The sequence below is a fragment of the Convolutriloba macropyga genome, chromosome 5 (genome assembly GCF_964194025.1).
Source record: "Convolutriloba macropyga chromosome 5, txConMacr16.3, whole genome shotgun sequence".
Classification (NCBI taxonomy): domain Eukaryota; kingdom Metazoa; phylum Xenacoelomorpha; order Acoela; family Convolutidae; genus Convolutriloba; species Convolutriloba macropyga.
In genome coordinates, this window is record NC_134472.1 from 9,003,506 (window position 1) to 9,025,535 (window position 22,030).

The 22,030-nt window shown below is 31.6% G+C and overlaps 1 protein-coding gene across 4 annotated transcripts in view; it reads left to right on the forward strand.

The window, feature by feature from the left end:
- The window catches only part of LOC142339763 (glycine receptor subunit alpha-2-like), a 42,186-nt gene extending 20,455 nt beyond the window's left edge, over positions 1 to 21,731 (forward strand). For all 4 annotated transcript variants that reach the window (XM_075390019.1, XM_075390023.1, XM_075390022.1 and 1 more), the window contains 3 exons: positions 14,452 to 14,711; positions 18,170 to 18,437; positions 21,027 to 21,731. In XM_075390019.1, coding sequence (XP_075246134.1) covers positions 14,452 to 14,711; positions 18,170 to 18,437; positions 21,027 to 21,269 — 771 coding nt within the window. In that variant the 3' untranslated portion in view covers positions 21,270 to 21,731. The remainder of the gene's footprint in view (positions 1 to 14,451; positions 14,712 to 18,169; positions 18,438 to 21,026) is intronic.
- Positions 21,732 to 22,030: the final 299 nt, after the last annotated feature.

Sequence of the window (22,030 nt, forward strand, 5' to 3'; positions counted from 1 at the left end):
TTTGCCTTAAGTTATGGTTTTCAGGCTTTGATAATACAAGATTTCACATTTTCTTTTTTTTAGGTATTTGCCCATTTTTCACATTTTCTAGTTTTGTAACATTATCACGTTATTGACAGTTCATATGTCACATTATTGGTGTTCACAATATAGAACAATTGATAATATTATCATCCCTAAAGATATAGATTATGGTTATAACGGCTTCGACACTACTTTATCGAAGAATTTGATTGAACTTTTTAATTTTGTCTTTAACTGCAGTTTTTAGTTTGTCTTTTTAGTCGTATAAAAGTTTCTGTACAATGATCCGTTTTAATTGGTTTTTCATGAAAAAATAAATAAGCCGATATTATAAAATTAGTAGATGGCTGATGGCTTTCATGACTTCGGAAACAATTGTTTTCCAAAAAAAAACACATATAAACTTTTCAGTTGTGTTCATTTTTTGTCCTTTTGTTTACTAGTCTTGTTAATTACAGGCCAAATAAGGCTTTATTGTTGTCAAGGGAAGGTGTCAAATGAAATTGGTGTCAAGAGGTCTAAATTTTTTTAAGAATTTGTTATGACTTTACTGGCTTCGACATGCGTTTTTTTTATAAAAAAAGTAAAATAATTTTTGATTTTAGTCAAATTCGACGTTCTTTTGTAGACATAAAATATATTCTGGATAATTTCACGTCTCACGGGAATCCTTTGGAAGAACAAATGAATCTATTTCTTTATTTCATTTTATAATTAATGGCTTTCATCTCTTTGGAAATTATTTTTTTTTTCGAAAAAAATTTTTACTTAGTTTTGCCTTTCTTTTTGTCTATTTGTTACTTACTTTCGTTAGTGAGAGGTCACATAATACATACGAATTACGTACAAGTGCTTACTTTGGAAGAATAAACGAATCTATTTCATCATTTCATTTTACAATTAATTGCTTTCATCTCTTTGGAAATATTTTTTTTTTCGAAAAAAAAAAAAAGTTTTACTTACATTTGCCTTTCTTTTTGTCTTTTTGTTACAAAGTTTCATTATTGAAAGGTCACATAATACTTTATCGGTGTTCAAAGAGGGTGCAATCAAACATTTTTTGAGGGCCATAGTATGGCTTTACGGCTTTCAAAGCGTTTTCTGGCAAGCTTTAACTGATTTTTTGTTTGTTGTCTATTTGTTGTTCTTTTTGTGACCACTAAAAAATTGAATACTGACAGTTTTTATTTCTTTTCTATAGAAGCATTGGAAATTGTGTGTCTATGAGATAGTTACTTGATTTCTAATGGTTTTCATTACTCTGATTTTAATTGTTTTTTAAAAAAAATTAGCGAAATTTTTTCAACTTTACTGTTTTTGTTCTTTATTGTCTAATTGTTAACAGTCTTATTATTGACTGGTCCCATATCTTTGTTTAGTTTCAGTTGTATTTGAGAATATTTTGACTTTGTTATTAAGTTTTGTTTTTAAAACGGACATAAAGTTTTTGTTGTAATTAATGTTTGTTGATGTTGTTTGATCTTTGTTATTGCTGTTCGTCTTGACTCGCTTTCTTAATATTGGCATATCTCATCAATCTAATGCATCATTTTTACTCCACTGAGTCATTTGCTTTGGAGGCTATCTTTTCGTTCACACGCCAATTTTTTTGAAAATTACTTGAATTTTTGGGTTTTTCTATTTGTTCCTCATTTGATAGACATTTATGCCAAAATTGTGGACGAGCGGGGTCGGAACCTTATGTGCGATCGCACATTACCGAGCCGCCTTGTTATGTTTATAGAGTAGAAGAGAGAAACACACCTTAGTAACGTATTAAGATAAAATTGATAACATATCAATAGATTTTTTTGTCGAAACAGAAAACAATTACTCATCTCAACTAATTTCTAGCGACCAACTTCTTGCGACTTTAACGAGGTCATCTCATTGTTAATCATTGATGGTATCTATCAGTTTCAATCAAGACTTAGAGCACGTTGCGTTCTACCGTTGTGAATTCCTCAGGCTGAGGTTCCAGGCCTAAAGTCGGTATGTTGAGACGAATATAATGTAACAACCCAACTGTGGTATTAATTAACTCAATATACTGCTAAAGAATTTGAGCCTAGAGGACTCGAACCTACTATCCCAAGACCCGCGGCAGGCATGCTACCGTTGCACCAAAGCTCTGCTGATGTATCAATTTTGTTAACTTGATATACCACAAGCTGGGTTATTACAATAAATGCATAAGGGGCGTCTTGCGCTCATATTTACATAGTCTGGTAAGAAATTGGAGCACAAGAAAGTATGAGTATGGACTTAATTTAGTTTAGCATATCTTATTTTAAGGTAAAACAGTTTTTGAACGCAAAACGGGTAATATTGAATAAAACTTTTCTCTATTTCAAAGAAAATAAAAATTATAGAAAAAAAACGTTTCATTCTATTATCGACAAAAACTTGAAGCATACACAGAAACTGACTGAATATATTTTGCTTTATTATTTAAAGCTGCGGATGCATAGTTTTGAGATTTTAATCAAGCAACTATTTCATATTGTAAAAAGAAAAATTTCTGTACATGAAAATATTGCAAAAAAAAACAAAAAAGAATTTATTTCTCTGGGTTAACCTGACAGAGTCTATTCTGAGATTTTTGAACATTTGTGATGTTTTGAGCTAATTTTTGGATAGTTTTAAACAGGAATTAATCGGAAGTAGAATTCTTCGGTTTGGGACGGTCGGGGCAGGGACCCCTTAGATTGTCGGACCTATTTTGAACACGGAATTGACTTTTTGAATCTGCAAATAAAAAAAATGTTTGGCAGGGACTTGATTCAGCCATTTATTCAATCATATTCCTTGCGCAATTTTTGTTGACGTGCATTTCTCGAAAATTCCTACTCTGTAAAAGTACAAAACATTAACAAGTGCTGGTTTATTTAAAATCATTGCAAAGTTAAGCAAAATTTAAGAGGTCATTTATGAAAACCAATTGATACAAAACTTTAGAAAACCCCTGAAAACTGGTGATATTTGCAGCTAATGGTGAATAACTTCACTGTAATAATTCTCCATATTGAATGACATTTGGTATTTTAAATGCCCAATCTAAGGTAAACGCCCTTATCGAGGTTCCGTTAATGACAAACATCATTTACAGTCCAATGATACCCAATGAACAGAAAATTAGATTTGAAGGAATCGCTCACATTTTTTGGCTTCGACTCTGAGAGTTCGTAATTTCTAAGGTAATTTTGATTTTCTGTTTGAGATTTTACTGACTTTTGAAGTCCTATGCCGTAAACACGTTGACTAAAAGTGCAATAGTTGCCCTAATGAGCATTTACTGAACCTATTTAGTGCTTTGAGTGGACATCTAATGGCTGTTAAGACCTCAAAAAATAAATTTGGATTTTTTTTGAACGTTAGCTGATCTTGAATATTTTTTTGCGATTTCTATGTCAGTTTCAGTAATGACAGAACCCCGTTTTTTTTTAACTGCAAGCAAAACTAATATGATTAGTTGTTTTATCCTCAATTATTGGCTTTATGTCTACGATGCGACGAGTTCTCTTTTATTTTTTTCAAAATTTTTGGACAACTATTTTTCCATTTTTGTTTCCCTTTGGAATCTTATCACATTATCCTACTATTGATAGTTCCCATTGGCTCATAGAAGACGTTAAAAGAATCAAGGACAAAGTTTTCAGTGGAAAAGTTGTCGATTAAATGGATTCGACAATTTCTTCCGACTTTTTCTTAAGCATTTTTAAATTGTTGAGAGTTCTCATAAGCTTCTTATTGAGGATTGAATGAATGATATAACTCCAGGCAGTGAGATCATAGCGAATAGTCTTGAAGTTTATGATATTAATTGTTTTTAATTTTTTAAACAATTTTTTGGTTTTTTGTTTTATTTGTATTGTTTTTTAATAGTTTTTGTTGTTTTTTCGTCAAGTTGTATTTATTTCTCATTATTGAAAGGTCCCATTCAGCTCCTTGTATTAAAAAAATTAAAATTTCTATTGATATTATGTCGTATATGATGTTTTTTTATAGGAAAATATGCGTTTTCATAAATGTTTTGTGAGTGGTCTACATTTTATTTTTTTCTTTTCTTGTACCACATTCGCCTAATATCAGAGCCCAATTATTTTCAAATAAGGCCTACGTGATTTTAACTGTTCGTTCAGTTTTTTTTTAACTCAATTAGAGAATTGTGAGTGGTACCACTAAAAACCTCGTCCTGCCTAGAATTCGAAATTAAAAATATTTTTTTTGAACTTCGTTTTCTTTTGAGGAAGTATCGAGGTTTAAAATTTCATGTGAACATGGGAAATTGTGTTTACTTTGATCACTTTAGCGTAACTTTTGTTCGATTTAACATTTTTTCTATAAAAACTTTAATTCCAAAATACCTTTCATCCTGAAAATTCATCAATTTGGTGTTCCTAATAGACAAAAGGCAATTAAAAGAGATAGTTCCGGTCTCACAGGGAAAATTACCATAAAAAAATTCGAATTCTATTTGAGAGTTAAATTTCTTTTGAAAAATTTTTATATTTTTTCGTTTTCAAGTCACTAAGAGAATGGTGACATTTCTTATCGAGGTTCCGTTAATGACAAACGTCATTTACAGTCCAATGATACCCAATGAACAGAAAATTAGCTTTCAAGGAATCGCTCATATTTTTTTTGGCTTCGACTCTGAGAGTTCGTAATTTCTAAGGTAATTTTGATTTTCTGTTTTAGATTTTACTGACTTTTGAAGACCTATGCCGTAAAAACGTTGACTAAAAGTGCAATAGTTGTCCTAATGAAAATTAACTGAACCTATCTAGTGCTTTGAGTGGACATCTAATGGCTGTTAAGACCTCAAAAAATAAATTTTGAAAAACATTTTTGAACTTTAGCTGACCTTGAATATTTTTTGCGAATTCTATGTCAGTTTGAGTAATGACAGAACCCCGTCCTTTTTAACTGCAAGCAAAACTAATATGATTAGTTGTTTTGTCCTCAATTTTTGGCTTTATGTCTACGATGCGACGAGTTCTCTTTTATTTTTTTCAAAACTTTTGGACAACTGTTTTTCCATTTTTGTTTCCCTTTGGAATCTTATAACATTATCCTACTATTGATAGTTCCCATTGGCTCATAGAAGACGTTAAAAGAATCAAGGACAATGTTTTCAGTGAAATGGTTGTGGATTAAATGGATTCGACTCTTTCTTTCGACTTTTTCTTATGCATTTTTAAATTGCTGAGAGTTCTCATAAGCTTCTTTTTGAGGATTGAATGAATGATATAACTCTAGGCAGTGAGATCATAGCGAATAGTCTTGAAGTTTATGATATTAATTGTTTTAAATTTTTAAACAATTTGTTGGTTTTTTGTTTTTTTTGTATTGTTTTTTAATAGTTTTTGTTGTTTTTTCGTCAACTTGTAATTATTTCTCATTATTGAAAGGTCCCATTCACTTCCTTGTATTAAAAAAATTAAACTTTCTATTGATATTATGTCGTGTATGATGTTTTTTTATGGGAAACTATGCGTTTTCATAAATGTTTTTGTGAGTGGTCTACATTTTATGTTTTTTCTTTTCTTGTACCACCTTCGCCTAATATCAGAGCCCAATTATTTTCAAATAAGGCCTAAGTGATTTTAATTGTTTGTTCAGTATATTTCTAGCTCAATTAGAGAATTTTGAGTGGTACCACTAAAAACCTCGTCCAGCGTAGAATTCGAAATTAAAAAGATTTTTTTTTGAAATTCGTTTTTTTTTGAGGAAGTATCGAGGTTTAAAGTTTCATGTGAACATGGGAAATTGTGTTTACTTTTGATCACTTTAGCGTAACTTTTGTTCGATTTAACATTTTTTCTATAAAAACGTTAATTCCAGTATACCTTTCATCCTGAAAATTCATCAATTTGGTGTTCCTAATAGACGAAAGGCAATTAAAAGAGATAGTTCCGGTCTCACAGGGAAAATAACCATAAAAAAATTCGAATTCTATTTGAGAGTGAAATTTATTTTGAAAAAACTTTATATTTTTTTGTTTTCAAGTCACTAAGAGAATAGTGACATTTCTTATCGAGGTTCCGTTAATGACAAACGTCATTTACAGTCCAATGATACCCAATGAACAGAAAATTAGCTTTCAAGGAATCGCTCATATTTTTTTTGGCTTCGACTCTGAGAGTTCGTAATTTCTAAGGTAATTTTGATTTTCTGTTTGAGATTTTACTGACTACTGAAGACCTATGCCGTAAACACGTTGACTAAAAGTGCAATAGTTGTCCTAATGAGCATTAACTGAACATATCTAGTGCTTTGAGTGGACATCTAATGGCTGTTAAGACCTCAAAAAATAAATTTTGAAATTTTTTTGAACGTTAGCTGACCTTGAATATTTGTTGCGAATTCTAAGTCAGTCTCACTAATGACAGGAGCCCCGTCTTTTTTTACTGCTAGCAAAACTAATATGATTAGTTGTTTTATCCTCAATTATTGGCTTTATGTCTACGATGCGACGAGATCTCGTTTATTTTTTCTAAAATTTTTGGACAATTTGTTTTCTCATTTTTGTTTCCCTTCGGAATCTTATCACATTATCCTACTATTGATAGTTCCCATTGGCTTATAGAATACGTTAAAAGAATCAAGGACAAAGTTTTCAGTGAAACGGTTGTGGATTAAATGGATTCGACTCTTTCTTTCGACTTTTTCTTATGCATTTTTAAATTGCTGAGAGTTCTCATAAGCTTCTTATTGAGGATTGAATGAATGATAGAACTCTAGGCAGTGAGATCATAGCGAATAGTCTTGAAGTTTATGATATTAATTGTTTTAATTTTTTAAACAATTTTTTGGTTTTTTGTTTTTTTTGTATTGTTTTTTAATAGTTTTTGTTGTTTTTTCGTCAACTTGTATTTATTTCTCATTATTGAAAGTTCCCATTCAGCTCCTTGTATTAAAAAAATTAAAATTTCTATTTATATTATGTCGTGTATGATGTTTTTTATAGGAAAATATGCGTTTTCATAAATGTTTTGTGAGTGGTCTACATTTTATTTTTTTCTTTTCTTGTACCACATTCGCCTAATATCGGAGCCCAATTATCTTCAAATAAGGCCTAAGTGATTTTAATTGTTCGTTCAGTATATTCTTAGCTCAATTAGAGAATTGTGAGTGGTACCACTAAAAACCTCGACCAGCGTAGAATTCGAAATTAAACAGATTTTTTTTGAATTTCGTTTTCTTTTGAGGAAGCATCGAGGTTTAAAGTTTCATGTGAACAAGGGAAATTGTGTTTACTTGTGTTCACTTTTATCCTAACTTTTGTTCGATTTAACATTTTTTCTATAAAAACTTTAATTCCAAAATACCGTTCATCCAGAAAATTCATCAATTTGGTGTTCCTAATAGGCGAAAGGCAATTAAAAGAGATAGTTCCGGTCTCACAGGGAAAATTATCATAAAAAAATTCGAATTCTATTTGAGAGTTAAATTTCTTTTGAAAAAACTTTATATTTTTTCGTTTTCATGTCACTAAGAGAATAGTGACATTTCTTATCGAGGTTCCGTTAATGACAAACGTCGTTTACAGTCCAATGATACCCAATGAACAGACAATTAGCTTTCAAGGAATTGCTCATATTTTTTTTGGCTTCGACTCTGAGAGCTCATAATTTGTAAGGTAATTTTGATTTTCTGTTTGAGATTTTACTAACTTTTGAAGACCGATGCCGTAAACACGTTGACTAAAAGTGCAATAGTTGTCCTATTGAACATTAACTGAACCTATCTAGTGCTTTGAGTGGACATCTAATGGCTGTTAAGCCCTCAAAAAATAAATTTTGAAATTTTTTTTGAACTTCAGCTGATCTTGAATATTTTATGCGAATTCTATTTCAGTGTCAGTAATGATAGGACCCCCTCCTTTATTACTGCAAGCAAAACTAATATGATTAGTTGTTTTATCCTCATTTATTGGCTTTATGTATACGATGCGACGAGTTCTCGTTTATTTTTTTAAAATTTTTGGACAATTTTTTTTCTCATTTTTGTTTCCTTTGGAATCTTATCACATTATCCTACTATTGATAGTTCCCATTGGCTCATAGAATACGTTAAAAGAATCAAGGACAAAGTTTTCAGTGAAAAGGTTGTGGATTAAATGGATTCGACTCTTTCTTTCGACTTTTTCTTATGCATTTTTAAATTACTGAGAGTTCTCATAAGATTCTTATTGAGGATTGAATGAATGATATAACTCTAGGCAGTGAGATCATAGCGAATAGTCTTGAAGTTTATGACATTAATTGTTTTAAATTTTTAAACAATTTGTTGGTTTTTTGTTTTTTTTTTGTATTGTTTTTTAATAGTTTTTGTTGTTTTTTCGTCAACTTGTAATTATTTCTCATTATTGAAAGGTCCCATTCACTTCCTTGTATTAAAAAAATTAAACTTTCAATTGATATTTTGTCGTGTATGATGTTTTCTTTATGGGAAACTATGCGTTTTCATAAATGTTTTGTGAGTGGTCTACATTTTATGTTTTTTCTTTTCTTGTACCACATTCGCCTAATATCAGAGCCCAATTATTTTCAAATAAGGCCTAAATGATTTTAATTGTTCGTTCAATATATTTCTAGCTCAATTAGAGAATTTTGAGTGGTACCACTAAAAACCTCGTCCAGCGTAGAATTCGAAATAAAAAGATTTTTTTTTTGAAATTCGTTTTCTTTTGAGGAAGTATCGTGGTTTAAAGTTTCATGTGAACATGGGAAATTGTGTTTACTTTTGATCACTTTAGCGTTACTTTTGTTCGATTTAACATTTTTTCTATAAAAACCTCAGTTCCAAAATATCTTTCATCCTGAAAATTCATCAATATGGTGTTCCTAATAGACGAAAGGCAATTAAGAGATAGTTCCGGTCTCACAGGAAAATTTACTGTAAAAAAATTCGAATTCTATTTGAGAGTTAAATTTCTTTTGAAAAATCTTTGTATTCTTTGTTTTCAAGTCACTAAGAGAATAATGACATTTCTTATCGAGGTTCCGTTAATGACAAACGTCATTTTACAAACGTTAATGACAAAATCAAGATATTTGCTAATGATTTTAATGGCCTCGCTAATATGTTTTTTATTAGATTATTTGTAATTTTTTGAGGTTTTTTGCATCTTTAGTCCAATTCTGTGGCTTAGTCTGATCAGAGACGGGTCCCATTAGTTTTGTAATGACTTTATATTAAATTTATCGGGTTTTTTAAAAAAGTTAATGATTTTTAAGACTTTGATTTTTAAAAGCTAATGATAGTTTTTGAGTTTTTTAGAAGCTAATGGTTTTTAAAAGCTAAAGATAATTTTTGAAATTATTTGGATTGAAAAATGTTGATAGTTTTTTGATTTTCGCCTCATTATTTTTTCTTTTTACCTGTTGACTAGTCTCAATAAGGAAAAGTCCCATCTGATGTATAGTTAAGATAAAAATTTTGTGGAACAAAAGTTTTATAAAATTGCATCTTGACATTGTTTACTAGGTGCTTTTAAATTTAGTTATTGGGTTTTTGCAGTTAATTTTTTAGTTTTGTTTGTTTTGTTTGTTTTTGTCTCGCATTCTTTTTATTGTCACATATTGTGAGCGGTGTAATGAGGCATAGCATTATGTTATTCAATTAGTAGTTTGCGTGTGAAATGGTTTTTTAAAATTTACACATCTATTTTTGGCAATCTGTTCATTTGGTTGACAATTAAGTCAAAAATATAGATCAGCTCGGGTCAGAAGTTCATGCGCGAGCGCACATTAACGAGCCACCTTGTTTTATTCTGCTTTTTCTTTAAAAAGCTCTTCCAGCAAAGATTTGAAAATTTAAAAGATTTTTTGAATTTCCTTGTTTTCGAGGTTTCAAGTTTCATGTGGACACGGGATAATTGGTTCACTATTAATCAGTTTAAGCGTAATTTTGTTCAAAGTAATATTTTGTATGTAAAAAAATCCGATCAAAAATTACATTTCACGCAACAAAATGCTTCCATTCTGTGTCCTTAATAGACGATATGCGACTAAAAAGACTAGCTTTGGTCTCACAGGGAAAGTCACTATCGAAAATTTTCTTATTCTATCCGAGAGTTGTTTTCTTTTAGAAAATTCAAAAATAATTTATAATTCATATCGAGGTTCCGTTGAAGACAAATCTGATTTAAATTTCAATGGTGCCCATTGAACAGAAAACTAGCTTTCAAGGAATCGCTCAAATTTTTTTTGGCTTCGACTCTGAGTTTTTGTAATTTCTAAGGTATTTTGGTTTTCTTTTTGAAGTTTTACTTATCTTTTGAAATCCTATGCCGTAGACACATTGACTAAAAGTGCAATAGTTGTCCTAATGAGCATTAGCTGAACCTATCTAATGCTTTGAGTGGAAAATAGTTTTTGAAAATTTTTTGAATGTTAGCTGATCGTAATCATTTTTTGCGAACTCTAAGTCAGTCTCAGAAATAACAGGACCCCTGTCCTTTCTACTGCAGGCAAAACTAACCTGGTTAGTTGTTTTATCTTCAATTATCGGTTTTATGACTTCGATCCGACGAGTTTTCATATATATTTATTTATATATATATATATATATATATATATATAAATTTTAGATGATTGATTTCCTAGTTTTGATTCCTTTTGGAATCTTATCACATTATCCTGACGTTGACAGTTCCCATGGGCTCAGAGAAGACGTTAAAAGAATCATGGATAAAGTTTTCAGTGAAAAGGTTGTGGATTAAATGGCTTCGACGCTTTCTTTTTGTTCTTTTCTCACGAATTTTTGGTTTTTTCCCTCTATTTGTTATTGTTTACATAGTCATACTGTTTACATAGACTTATTGTAATGTCTTGTTGAAGACGGGTCAACGACAAAAAGCACTCTCTTCTTATTGAGGCGTTACGTAACGTGTTACGTAACGTAGCGTATTGGTTTGACTTCGTTGAAAGCTATTAAATATAAAGTCGTCGATACTACGCGTTTTCTCGAAGATTTCGCGGTTCTAAATTATTTGTTCATATTTGTTGATTTCTTCAAGTCTTATAGTTAAGGAAAGAGGAATCCTTTTGTTGTAAATTTTTGTTTAAAAAAATTGAAAATAGTATTTTTTGCACTGAAAAGTTCACTTTTTGATGGCTTCGACACTTTTGTCCCATTTCTTTAGATTTTGCTGTTTTTGGGGTTTTTTATTCATTATGCAGTCATAAAATGCTGCGAAGCTTCAAAAGCTTCTATTGAAGATTAAATAATTGATTTTGCTCTATGCAGTCAGTTAAAAGCGAATAGTCTTAAAATTTATTATTTGAATTGTTTTCATTATTTTTATTTTTACGTTTTTTGTTATTTCTATTGTTTTTTGTACACTTTTTGTTCTTCTTTTTGTCAATTTCTTTCTAATTCTCATTTTTGAGAGGTCCCATTCAACTCCTTGTATTTCAAAAATTGAACATTCTATTGATATTATGTCGTAACTGATATTTTGTTTGTGGGAAAATATGGGTTTTCGTTAATGTTCAATACTTTTGCTTTTTTTCTCTTCTTTCACCACATTCGCGTAATAACAGAGCCCAATTATTTTCAAAGGGTTCAATTGAACTTATTGTTTTGTTCAGTTCAATTTTAGCTCAATTAATATGGATAACAATTCAAGTTAGTAAAATATATTTAGATAATTGGTAAAGATTTTAATTGGCTCGATAATATGTGTTTTAGCAGATTGTTTTTAATTTCTTGAGATTTTTTGCATCGTGAATCCGTTTCTGTTGCTTAGTCTAACCTAGGACAGGTCCTATTAGTTTTGTAATGATTCGATATAAAGTTTATTGAGCGCTGTAATGAGGCTTGGCTTTATGTAATTCAATTAGTAGTTTGGGTGTGAAACGGCTTTTCAAAACTCAAACATCTAATTTGGTTATGTCTTCATTTGGTTGACAATTATGTCAAAAATGTAGATCAGCTCGGGTGGGTGGAACTTCATGCGAGAACGCACATTAACGAGCCTCCTTGTTTTATTCTGCTTTATCATTAAAAAGCTCGTCTTGAGAAGATTTAGAAATAAAAAAGATGTTTTTTTTTGAATTTCATTTTTTTGAGGAGTTATCGAGGTTTAAATTTTCATTTGAACACAGAATATTTGCTTCACTTTTGTTCACTTTTAGCGTAATTTTTTTCTATAAAACAATCCAACTCAAAACAAATATTACGCTACAAAATGCATCAGTCTGGTGTTCTTAATAAACGATAAGTAATTGAAAAGACTAGCTCTGGTCTCACTGGGAAATTCACTAACAAAAAAGTTTGAATTCCATTTAAGAGTTGTTTTTTTTAGAAAAATGTCCATATTTTTTTGCGTTTGAAATCACGAAGAGATTAGTCAACTTTCATATTGACGTTCCATTGATGACAAACCTCATTTACAATCCAATGAGGCCCAACGAACAGAAAACTAGCTTTCAAGGATCGCTCATATTCTTTTTTGGCTTCAAATCTCAGGTTCGAAGTTTTTAATGTAATTTTGAATTTCGTTTTAAAATTTTTTGAATTTTCGAAATCATATGCCAAAGACACGTTGACTAAAAGTGAAATAGTCTTCCATTTGGGCATTAAGTGAACCTATCTAGTGCTTTGAGTGGACAGCTAATATGAATTTTCGAAATTTTTTTGAACGTTAGCCGATCGTAAATATTTTTTTGCGAACTGTAAGTCATTCTTGGTAATGACAGGACTCCATTTTTTTTACTGCAAGCAAAAAATCTGGTAAGTTGTTTTATCTTCAATTTTTCGCCTTATTTTTTCATATAATTGATTTTTATTCTTTAGAAAATTTTTTGCGTAATTTTGTTTCCTTTTGGATCTTATCACATCATTCTGATATTGGCAGTTCCCATTGGCTCCTTGTATTTTAGAGGACATTTCCCATTAGAGGTCCCATCTAATTCCTTGTTTTTCAAAAATTAAAATTTTTTATTGATATTTTGTCGTAATTTATATTTTGTTTCTGGGAAAATAAGTGCTTTCATAAATTGTCAATTTTTGTGGTTTTTTTTTCTCTTACCACATTCTCGTAATAACAGAGCCAATTTATTCTCAAAAAAGACCCAATTGAAATTATGTTTTGTTTACACGCTTTAATATAGATAACAATTAAAATAAAAAATATTTAGACAATTTGTGAAGATATTAATTGGCTCAATAATTTGTGATTTAGAAGATAATTTGTAATTTTTTGAGCTTTTTTCATCTTTAGTCCGTTTCTGTGGCTTAGTCTAACCAAGGACGGGTCCTATCAGTTTTGTAATAACTTTATATTAAACCTATCGAGATTTTTAAAAAGCCAAAGATTTTTAAGACTATGTTTTTTAAAAGCTAATGATTATTTTTGAAATTTTTAAAAGCTAATGATAATTTTTGAAATTGTTTGGATTAAAAAATGTTGATAGATTTTTGAATATCGCCTCATTATTTTTTATTTTTTTCTTGTTGACTAGTTTCAATAATGAAAAATCCCATCTGCTGTATAGTTAAGATAAAGGAAAACTTGTGCAGCAAAGGTTTTATCTGATTGCATTTTGACGTTGGTTACTAGGTGCTTTTACGTTTAGATATTGAGTTTTTGCCGTTGATTTTTCAGTTTAGCTTATTTTGTTTGTTTTTTTTTGCCTTATTTTTTTTCTTGGCAGATCTTGTGAGCCCTGTAATGAGGCATGGCATTATGTAATTCAGTTAGTAGTTTGGGTGTGAAACGATTTCTTAAAACTGAAGCATCTTTTTTTGGTTATCTTTTCATTTGGTTGACTATTAAGTCTAAAATGTAGATCAGCTCGGGTCGGAACGTCATGTGCTAACGCTCATTAACGAGCCTCCTTGTTTTATTCTAGTTGAGTACTATTGCAGTAGTTTTTTTTATAATGAATTTGCACATTGTTTGGGAAAGCTAAATCTCATGCAGACACTAAAAATCGGCCGCACTTTTTAATGAAACCAGTCTCGAGCAGAAGCTCATGATTCTTATATTTTTGACAACAACGAAGTGTGCTAATGTATTAGAAAAGTCATACCAACATTTATAGTTAGAGTTGAAAAAACATATAGAGACCTGTAGCGGAATAATGTCACATCAGACGTTTACATTGATGGTAATAAAAATTTTAAAAATATTTCTGGATGTTAAACTTTGCTCAACGCCGCGGGAGTAATGAAAATATGGTGCAAACGTTCTAAGAATAGACGTGCTTTGATACTATTGTTTAAATTCCGAAAGTCTGTTATATGCACTTGATATTATCAATCACTGTACCCTGAATGCCCATCATGCAACTTTCCTTGATTTCATACAATGTTATATATGGTCCCCGGTAATCATACAAGGTCATATATGATTTTTCTGATTTCCTGATAATTTCATTTGATATGTAGTCTAATTTTTGGATATTTTAGATTGGAATCGGCAGCTACAAGTACCACATGGCAATCCTTCACCTCGCCTTTGATCCAGATCTAACTGGCATGTACAAAGGACAGTCCACGGCCAACTTCCAGTTCCTAGACTTCAACTTCGGAAGAGACTACTCAAATATTTCCACAGTTTACTGGGGGAAAGACTTCATTGAGCATGATATCCAAATTCACATGAGGAGGAAGTTTGGCATCTATCTACTCACGATCTATTTGCCAAACTCCTCATTGTCAGTTCTCTCGTAAGAGTTATTCGTAATAATACAACAATATATAAATTGTAACGGGGGGAGGGGGTTAAAAAAACGGGAGGGGGTCGGGGAGGCAAAACAGAATAGATCCCTATATCGATAAACTGCTTGAGAATTAGAGCTTAGAGGACCCAAACATAATATCTGCAGAACCGCGAGCAGACATTCTACCATTGCACCAAAGCTCTGATGAAGTGCTAACTTTGTCAGCTTGACATACAACAAGCTGTATTGTTGCAATATAATGCACATTTATTTTTTTAATCCACTTTTGCTTTGCTTAAATACACTCATTTGTGCTAATTATAATAACTGTGTAATGGTTAATTTCACGTTGTAAACTTTTCTCCCATTGATCTCGCATTCCTTTTACCCTATCCAATTCATACCTATTGCAATCCAAAAAATTTGGATTGCCTTGGTGCTCTGTGTGTCTTTTTTGTAAAATATTTTCACACCTTTTTCCATGACTTTGAGCTTTTGAAGCGTGATAAATAGGTACAGCTCGGCGGGAATTAAGTTGCAGTAGAGTACCGCAGCTGGTTTTAGTAGTTTATCTTTTTATAGAGTACTGCAGGTGCTTGGAAGGATTAATTGAAGGTTAAAGAGTCATTTTCAGTAGTTTTTTAGCCCAAAATTACGTTTTTAGTCTTTTTCGAGTTTTTTGTTTGATCAATCTGCAATTAACGTTTGTCAGAGTTGAAAGAGATACTTTGCAAGAAAAAATTATACTTTATGATCTTTTTGTGACCTGTAAGGTTCAAAACTGCAAACATAAACACGCAAAAGGATACTAATACTTGCAATTTTTGACAAAGATTTAAATTTTTAAAAAGATTTGCCAATTTTTTTTTCAAATCTTTTCAACGTAGGGGCTGAAGAACCTCCACTAGTATTTGATAGTACGTTACTCTATTGGTTACTGTGGCAATGGATTGGTTTATAACATCTTAATAGACAACTTTTCCTATTTTTTTAAAGATTTTAAGTTTTTTTTTGAAAATTTTTTAAATTTTTTTGAGTTTTTCAAGACCTAGGGGCCATAAAATTTCCTCTAGGGCTCTATAAAAGGTTCTTGCGTAGTTGCTAAGGTCAAAAAAAGATTATCAACTTTTTAATATCAGAAATGTTTTCAAATTTTGATAAAATTTGAAATCTCCCAAACTGTCTGAATATTGTCATATTCCGAGTTTATCGATCTCTATAGTTCATTGAAATTTATTTAGGCTTCAAAATGCATTAATGGGTTATTTGTGGAGACAATAAAAGTTTTCTGAAGATATTATTTTGAGTGCTTAACAACATTGCACTAATATTTGCAATTGTTTTTGAAACTTAAAAAAAATTTTATTGTTTTTATAAGTTTATCCATCATAAAGGGCCAAAATTTTAGGCCCTGCAGAGGGGTTACTAAACAGATTTGATAGGCGAAATTGGCCTTAATGTTAATAATAATGGAAATTTATATGCGTACATTAAAATAATTTTTGCCATTTTTCCCAGAAAAGATATTTTAATTTTTTTTGCCATTTTCTGAAATAATCGATTTTTAAGTACAAATGAAATTTTTGAGCTGGTTTACTGGACAGATTCCTTAATTAGAAAATGGTTTTTGACAAATTAACAGAGCAAAATTTATAAAATTTAAACAAAATTGCAATTTTCAATTATTAAATGTATCTTAGCTCTCAATATTCTCTTGAAGGCTTGTGAGTGGGTTAGTGGGTGTATTTAAATAGATAAAATTTGGCTTTCAGGGTAAAACCTGCAGGTGTTTCAGCAAAATTTTTTTAGTTCATTAGATGTTTTGCTTATTTTAGTTTTCAGATTTTGAGATCTCTTGTCTTTTTAGCTCACGTTGTTCATTTGATCTGCTGGTCAGACAGAAACAGTAATTCTAATTTTTTCTTTCAATTCTTTTCAATGTATTTCAGCTAACGCTAGTTTTTTAAATTTAGGCACCCGTTGTTTCAAGTAACCCTCCAATCTTGATTTTTACAATTTTTTAACATCTGCTCTTACATTATTACAAGCATGCTCAAAGAGGGGCAACTTTATATATCCTTTTTTTTTCGATATAGCCCTTTCAATATTACCAATTTGAGCATTAATTTTAAGGGTAGCACCTGAATAATTTCTTTCTTAATTTCGATTTCCCCATCACACATCATTGTACTCCATAAACCAAATTAACCCGCCTTGAGTGATTACCCCAGCTTTGAGTACATCGTTTTTTGGTAATTTTTGGAGATTCATTCTATACGTGCAGCTCTCTATTTCCTCGTCGTCAGAAGTTGATTTCAGAATGTCACACTGTATATACAAAAATTATTGGTTCTATTCTGTTTCGTCCTCTGTCTTATCAAATCACAGAGAGCTGATCCTTTCGCGCAAGTTGAGTTTTTATAGGGCAGCACTCTTCCAATTCAATGTTTTCTGATCTTCTTCGCTCTTCTTTTTGCACTTGGGGAATTAGAAATTGCGTTTAGCAGATTTGTTTAAAATTAATAACAGGTGAACGGCTTTTATCGTCTCAACTCATTCGTTTCATTTGCTTTGTTTCTTTGCCTCTTCATTCAGCTGAACTAAGGTATGACTTTAAAGTTTTACATCATTTTCACTTAATTACTTTGTGAGGCCAAAGCGAACCCAGGCCGAGACCGGATGGTTAACTTGTAAGAACTTGCAAATTTTTCTGCAAAAGATGACTAACTTGTAAGAAATTGCAAGTCGAATGGTTAACTTGCTAGAACTTACAAGTCGAATGGCTAGCCTATAAATTTTTTGAGAGTTGATTCCTGTCGTTGTCAATTGTAATTGGTTAATTTAATTTAACATTCTATCGTTTTCTCTTGAAAGTGATTGAAAGCGCATATCTCAATGCGCTTTTTATTTCCATTTTTCGGCCAAAATTTTTGCTGCAATGAAATTAGCCCGATTAATTTATTTTCAGAATGTTCTAAAAGTCTTTGCTCTTTTTGGCTTTGATTAAATGATTTTCATATCAATGTGTCAGCACATTTCCAAAAAAATAATTAAGTTACCATCCATCCTTTTATATCATTTTTTTCAGTTCAATTTCTTTTTCTTTATGCATTTTTCCTCCGTTGATGCACAGAATATGTACACATTCATATCTTGTGACGGTTTTTTCCCGTAGCATTAGCAGAATAATTTTCTTTTAAGAACTCGTGATTTTCTATTTGAATATATGTTTTTAGTCGTCTTGAATGGGAAAGCAGTTGACCTAACCATTTTTTCATCCAGAAACCTCAGAGGAATGAAACATGTTTGAAAGCAAGGTTTTAGCAATCTCAATGAACTAAACTGTATAAAATCAAGTATCAAGTTTGAAATTGTTGTCAACGAGAAAATCATTTACGCAAATAGTAGTTTTATCTAGTTCCCTTATTGTTAAACTTCTAATTGTGATCTAATTTGTTTTTCAGCTGGGTAAACTTTTGGATAGACCCCAAATCTACGCCTGAGAGAGCAGGGCTTACAATAACTCTGGCACTGGCCCAGATAGTGTTGATAACTGGAGTTGAACAGAACTTTCCTTCAGTTAGTGACTTCAAGATGGTCGACATCTACTTGATAGTCAACTTCCTGTTCAACATCTCCTCTCTAGTTGAAACTGTGATGGCATCAGTTGTCACAAAAAATGTCCCGACATCGTTGAAGAAGAAAAGCTCGACTTCGAACGTTAATCAAATGGTAGTATCCAATTTTGATGCATTGGTTTCTAGATTTCGATAAGATTCTGTAAATTTTGCGCTTTTAAACTGTTTTGCGGATTGACGTACCATTCTAATGGTTTTTTATTCCGTGGGTCGGGGTGTTGGGGGTGACTCGATGCTAAAAATTACAAATTGTGGTGAATGCGATGAGTGGTGGTAAGAAATCGTGTTTTTAGAACTTATTACGGTGTTGAAAGGTTCCCTAGTTGAGAATTTTTCGGTTTTTAAGCATAAAAGATCGTCGGTATCGTTCCTTTATTCTAGCCAAAAACGACAAAATTTCCTATGATATTTTCATATTTTCGTCAGTATCGTCTTTGTTTGACATTCAACATAAGAAAGATTATGTATCGTCGTTTTTAAACGTAGGGCAGATTCTGTATGGTCGTTTCTAAACGTACAGAATTGGTATGGTCGTTTTTAAACATAGGGCCGATTGGTTAATGTCGTTTTTAAACGTAGAGATTTGTTATCGTCGTTTTCAAATTTAAGATTGGGTATTGTTTAGAGAAACACCAGGATGTTTCAAACTCTGGGTCTGAAAAGCAGGTTAGCCCAGCAGACCGAACAATAAAAACGATCGGCATTGGGCGTTTTCAAACGCAACCAACCGTCAAAAACTTTGCTTGCAAACTACAAGAAAGCGTGTAAAAACTCAGTGAAAGCGAATTAATCAACAGAATTTTCATCATTGTTCAATAAGTATTTTACATTTTTGAAATCAAAATTAATCAAGAAATCTAAACTCGTTCATTTTTTTGTGAATGAGTTTAAACAGAATTTTCAATGAATTCGCCATTTTTGCAGAACTTTCTCAAAGTAAAGCTATTGAAATTCCTGCAAAAAAACCGAACTCTAGAGTTTGATTACATTATATACAGAAAAATAAAAATTTCCAATGGAACAAACCGACAATTTCTTATGTCTAAAACCGAATCTGCCGATGATCTCTTACGTTTAAATACCGAACATATCGAATCTTAAGAAACCGCACATACCGAATCTGTATTGCGTCTAAAAACGACTACAGCAAATTTTTCCTACGTTCAAAACCGACAATACCGAACAGACCGAACATACCGAAGCTTTCTTCCGTTTGAAACCGAAGATTTCTTACAAATTTTTTGTTTTGTTTTTGTTCGGTTTTCTCAACTAGTGTTTTGCATCTCTAAAAACCAGAAATTACAACAATTCACAGCAAAAAATTTAACGCAATTTTTTAAACGTTGTGTTTTTGTAAGATTAACGCCAAAGATGGTTTTTATCAGCTCTTCCTGTTGGTAACTTTTGTTCACCTAAAAACATCTAATAAAAATTTTCCACGAACCCTTATGAAAATTTTACCTCTAAAAACCGCCAATAAAATTGTATCTGCTAAAAACAGCTAATGGTACAAAAATTTACCGTGTATGTTTCATATAAAGTGGATCGATTCTGATTTAAAAACAAAATGAAATGACGGTTGAGCACTGGAAAAGAAGTGACTGACTTTCATGAGGGCAGAGGATTTTTTATGTAATCCGGATTTTTTATGTAAAAAATCCGGGGAACGAATTGGAATCATTTTTTTTCACCACCAGAAGCCATAAATATTACACCGCAGTCACCGATAAAAGATGCGAGCGCTTCGTTGTGAAAAATATTCATTTTCACCGCTCTTATCTGCAAAAAAACTGTTTTTCTCTTTAAAACTTTGACCCGAGTTACAATAAAGAAATTGAAATACACGATTTTAAGGAAGCAAAAGAAGTCATGCGAGCATTTTTGTAAAACAGAAAGTTCCACCGTTTTTTTTAAGCTAATAATTATAACGTTTTAAAAAATATGCAATATACAGTTAGAGCAGTGTAGGGAAGTTGTCTTTTTCGGAAAAAAACTTTGCTCTCAGAAAACAGACAATGAGTAATTGTTATCAACAGATCAATCTGACCATATCAACGACAATGGAGAGGAATTGACCTGTTAGAAAAATTATGTTTTACACAAGGTCTAGCTGAAATTTCCCACTTGTAATTGGAATAATTTTGAAAATTGTATTGATATCCTTTTTCCTTCTTTTCAATCAAGGAGAAAGATCTAATCTATCGACTTGGACGATCAATCGCGTGTCGTAGTTTGCAGAAAACAGTCTGGTGACTGGAGAACAATAATATTGTTGGTTATTTTGTCAATTATTATTTTTTGCAATTATATTGCAATTTTAAGTTTTCAAAATTTTTCTTGAGTTAAGAATCGTACCTTTTAGAGCATATGAAAGAAATAGAAACCTATCAGAATCTTTATACTACGAACTCGCTAACTCATCCCAAGTTTCTTTTGCTGCAGTTTTTTTGAATTTTTCGAAGTCAATTTGATTTTTTTTCGAAAACCGCGAAACATACACTGTCTATTTGATCCGATACGCTAGAATGTAGGTTAAGATGACAATACCGATTAGGGAAGATATAATCACATAGAGAAGAGTTATAAAAGATATATAATTTTTCAAGTAAAAAAATTCATAAAAGTTTTTCATTTTGAGTTAGTCTAGATATGATCAATCCTATCCATATTTTTATGTTTTCAGTCACTTGTCAGCACCAGTTTTCACAATCCACGCGAAAAATACCTGAAACGGAGAGAAGAGGTTTTCGAGTTTACCTACACAACAGATGACCAGTTAAATAACGAAGAGAAAGAAGTGGAAGTCGATATTGAACCCACTAATCCGGTAGACTCATGGAGCAGAGTTGGCTTCCCGTTAGCATTTGTGATCTGGAACATTTCCTTCTTCACCCTCACTCTCCGCGTGACAGAAGAGACCAGATAACGGAAAAACTAAAAACGGCCTTATTTTCTTGCTATTTTCGGTTAATTTATGATACCATACATGAATGTAAACAACATTAAACTTGAGCACCAAAGAATGTAAAATATGATTTTAACCTTTAATTTTTTTTGAAAAAAAAACTGAGAAACACAAACTGATGTTTAAACTCAGCTACATGAAATAACTGCTGGACGATAATTTGATTTGCCTAAAAACTTGAAGTTTCGTGAATTTTTTTGATCATGGCGTTATTTCAGTATAGGTTGCGTGAATCTGCTTGAAGTCACTGAGAACTTCTGGTGTTGATCGAGAACCTCGTAACGGTCCAAGTTAAAAATTCGATGTGGTTTTGCAGAGCCGCGTAACTTTGCTTAAAGCGAGCAACTTGCAAGTTTGGAAATTCCGAAAGTTTACGGTGAGCAACACGGGCAATATCACTTTCTGGCTATGCATATAGGAACTTCCAGCATTTGAAATTCTGGCACTGCAGGCCTTCGGTATTTAAAATTGCAAGTGTTTGTTTTAATTTTATTTCATTTGTTATGTGTCTTTTGTGAATTTAGATAACCATGGATCTTTTTACATTGACAAAACTTATCCCTAGTATAAATTCCCACCAAAAAATAAATGGAGATGTGATTGCCCTAAAATCTGTCTTGAGGTACAATTTTACTCGTCGTAAAGTGTCGCGTTGGCCTTATAAGTGAGCAACAAATGCAACACTACACAATTGTTTGAACAAAGCATTGAGTATCAGTCTA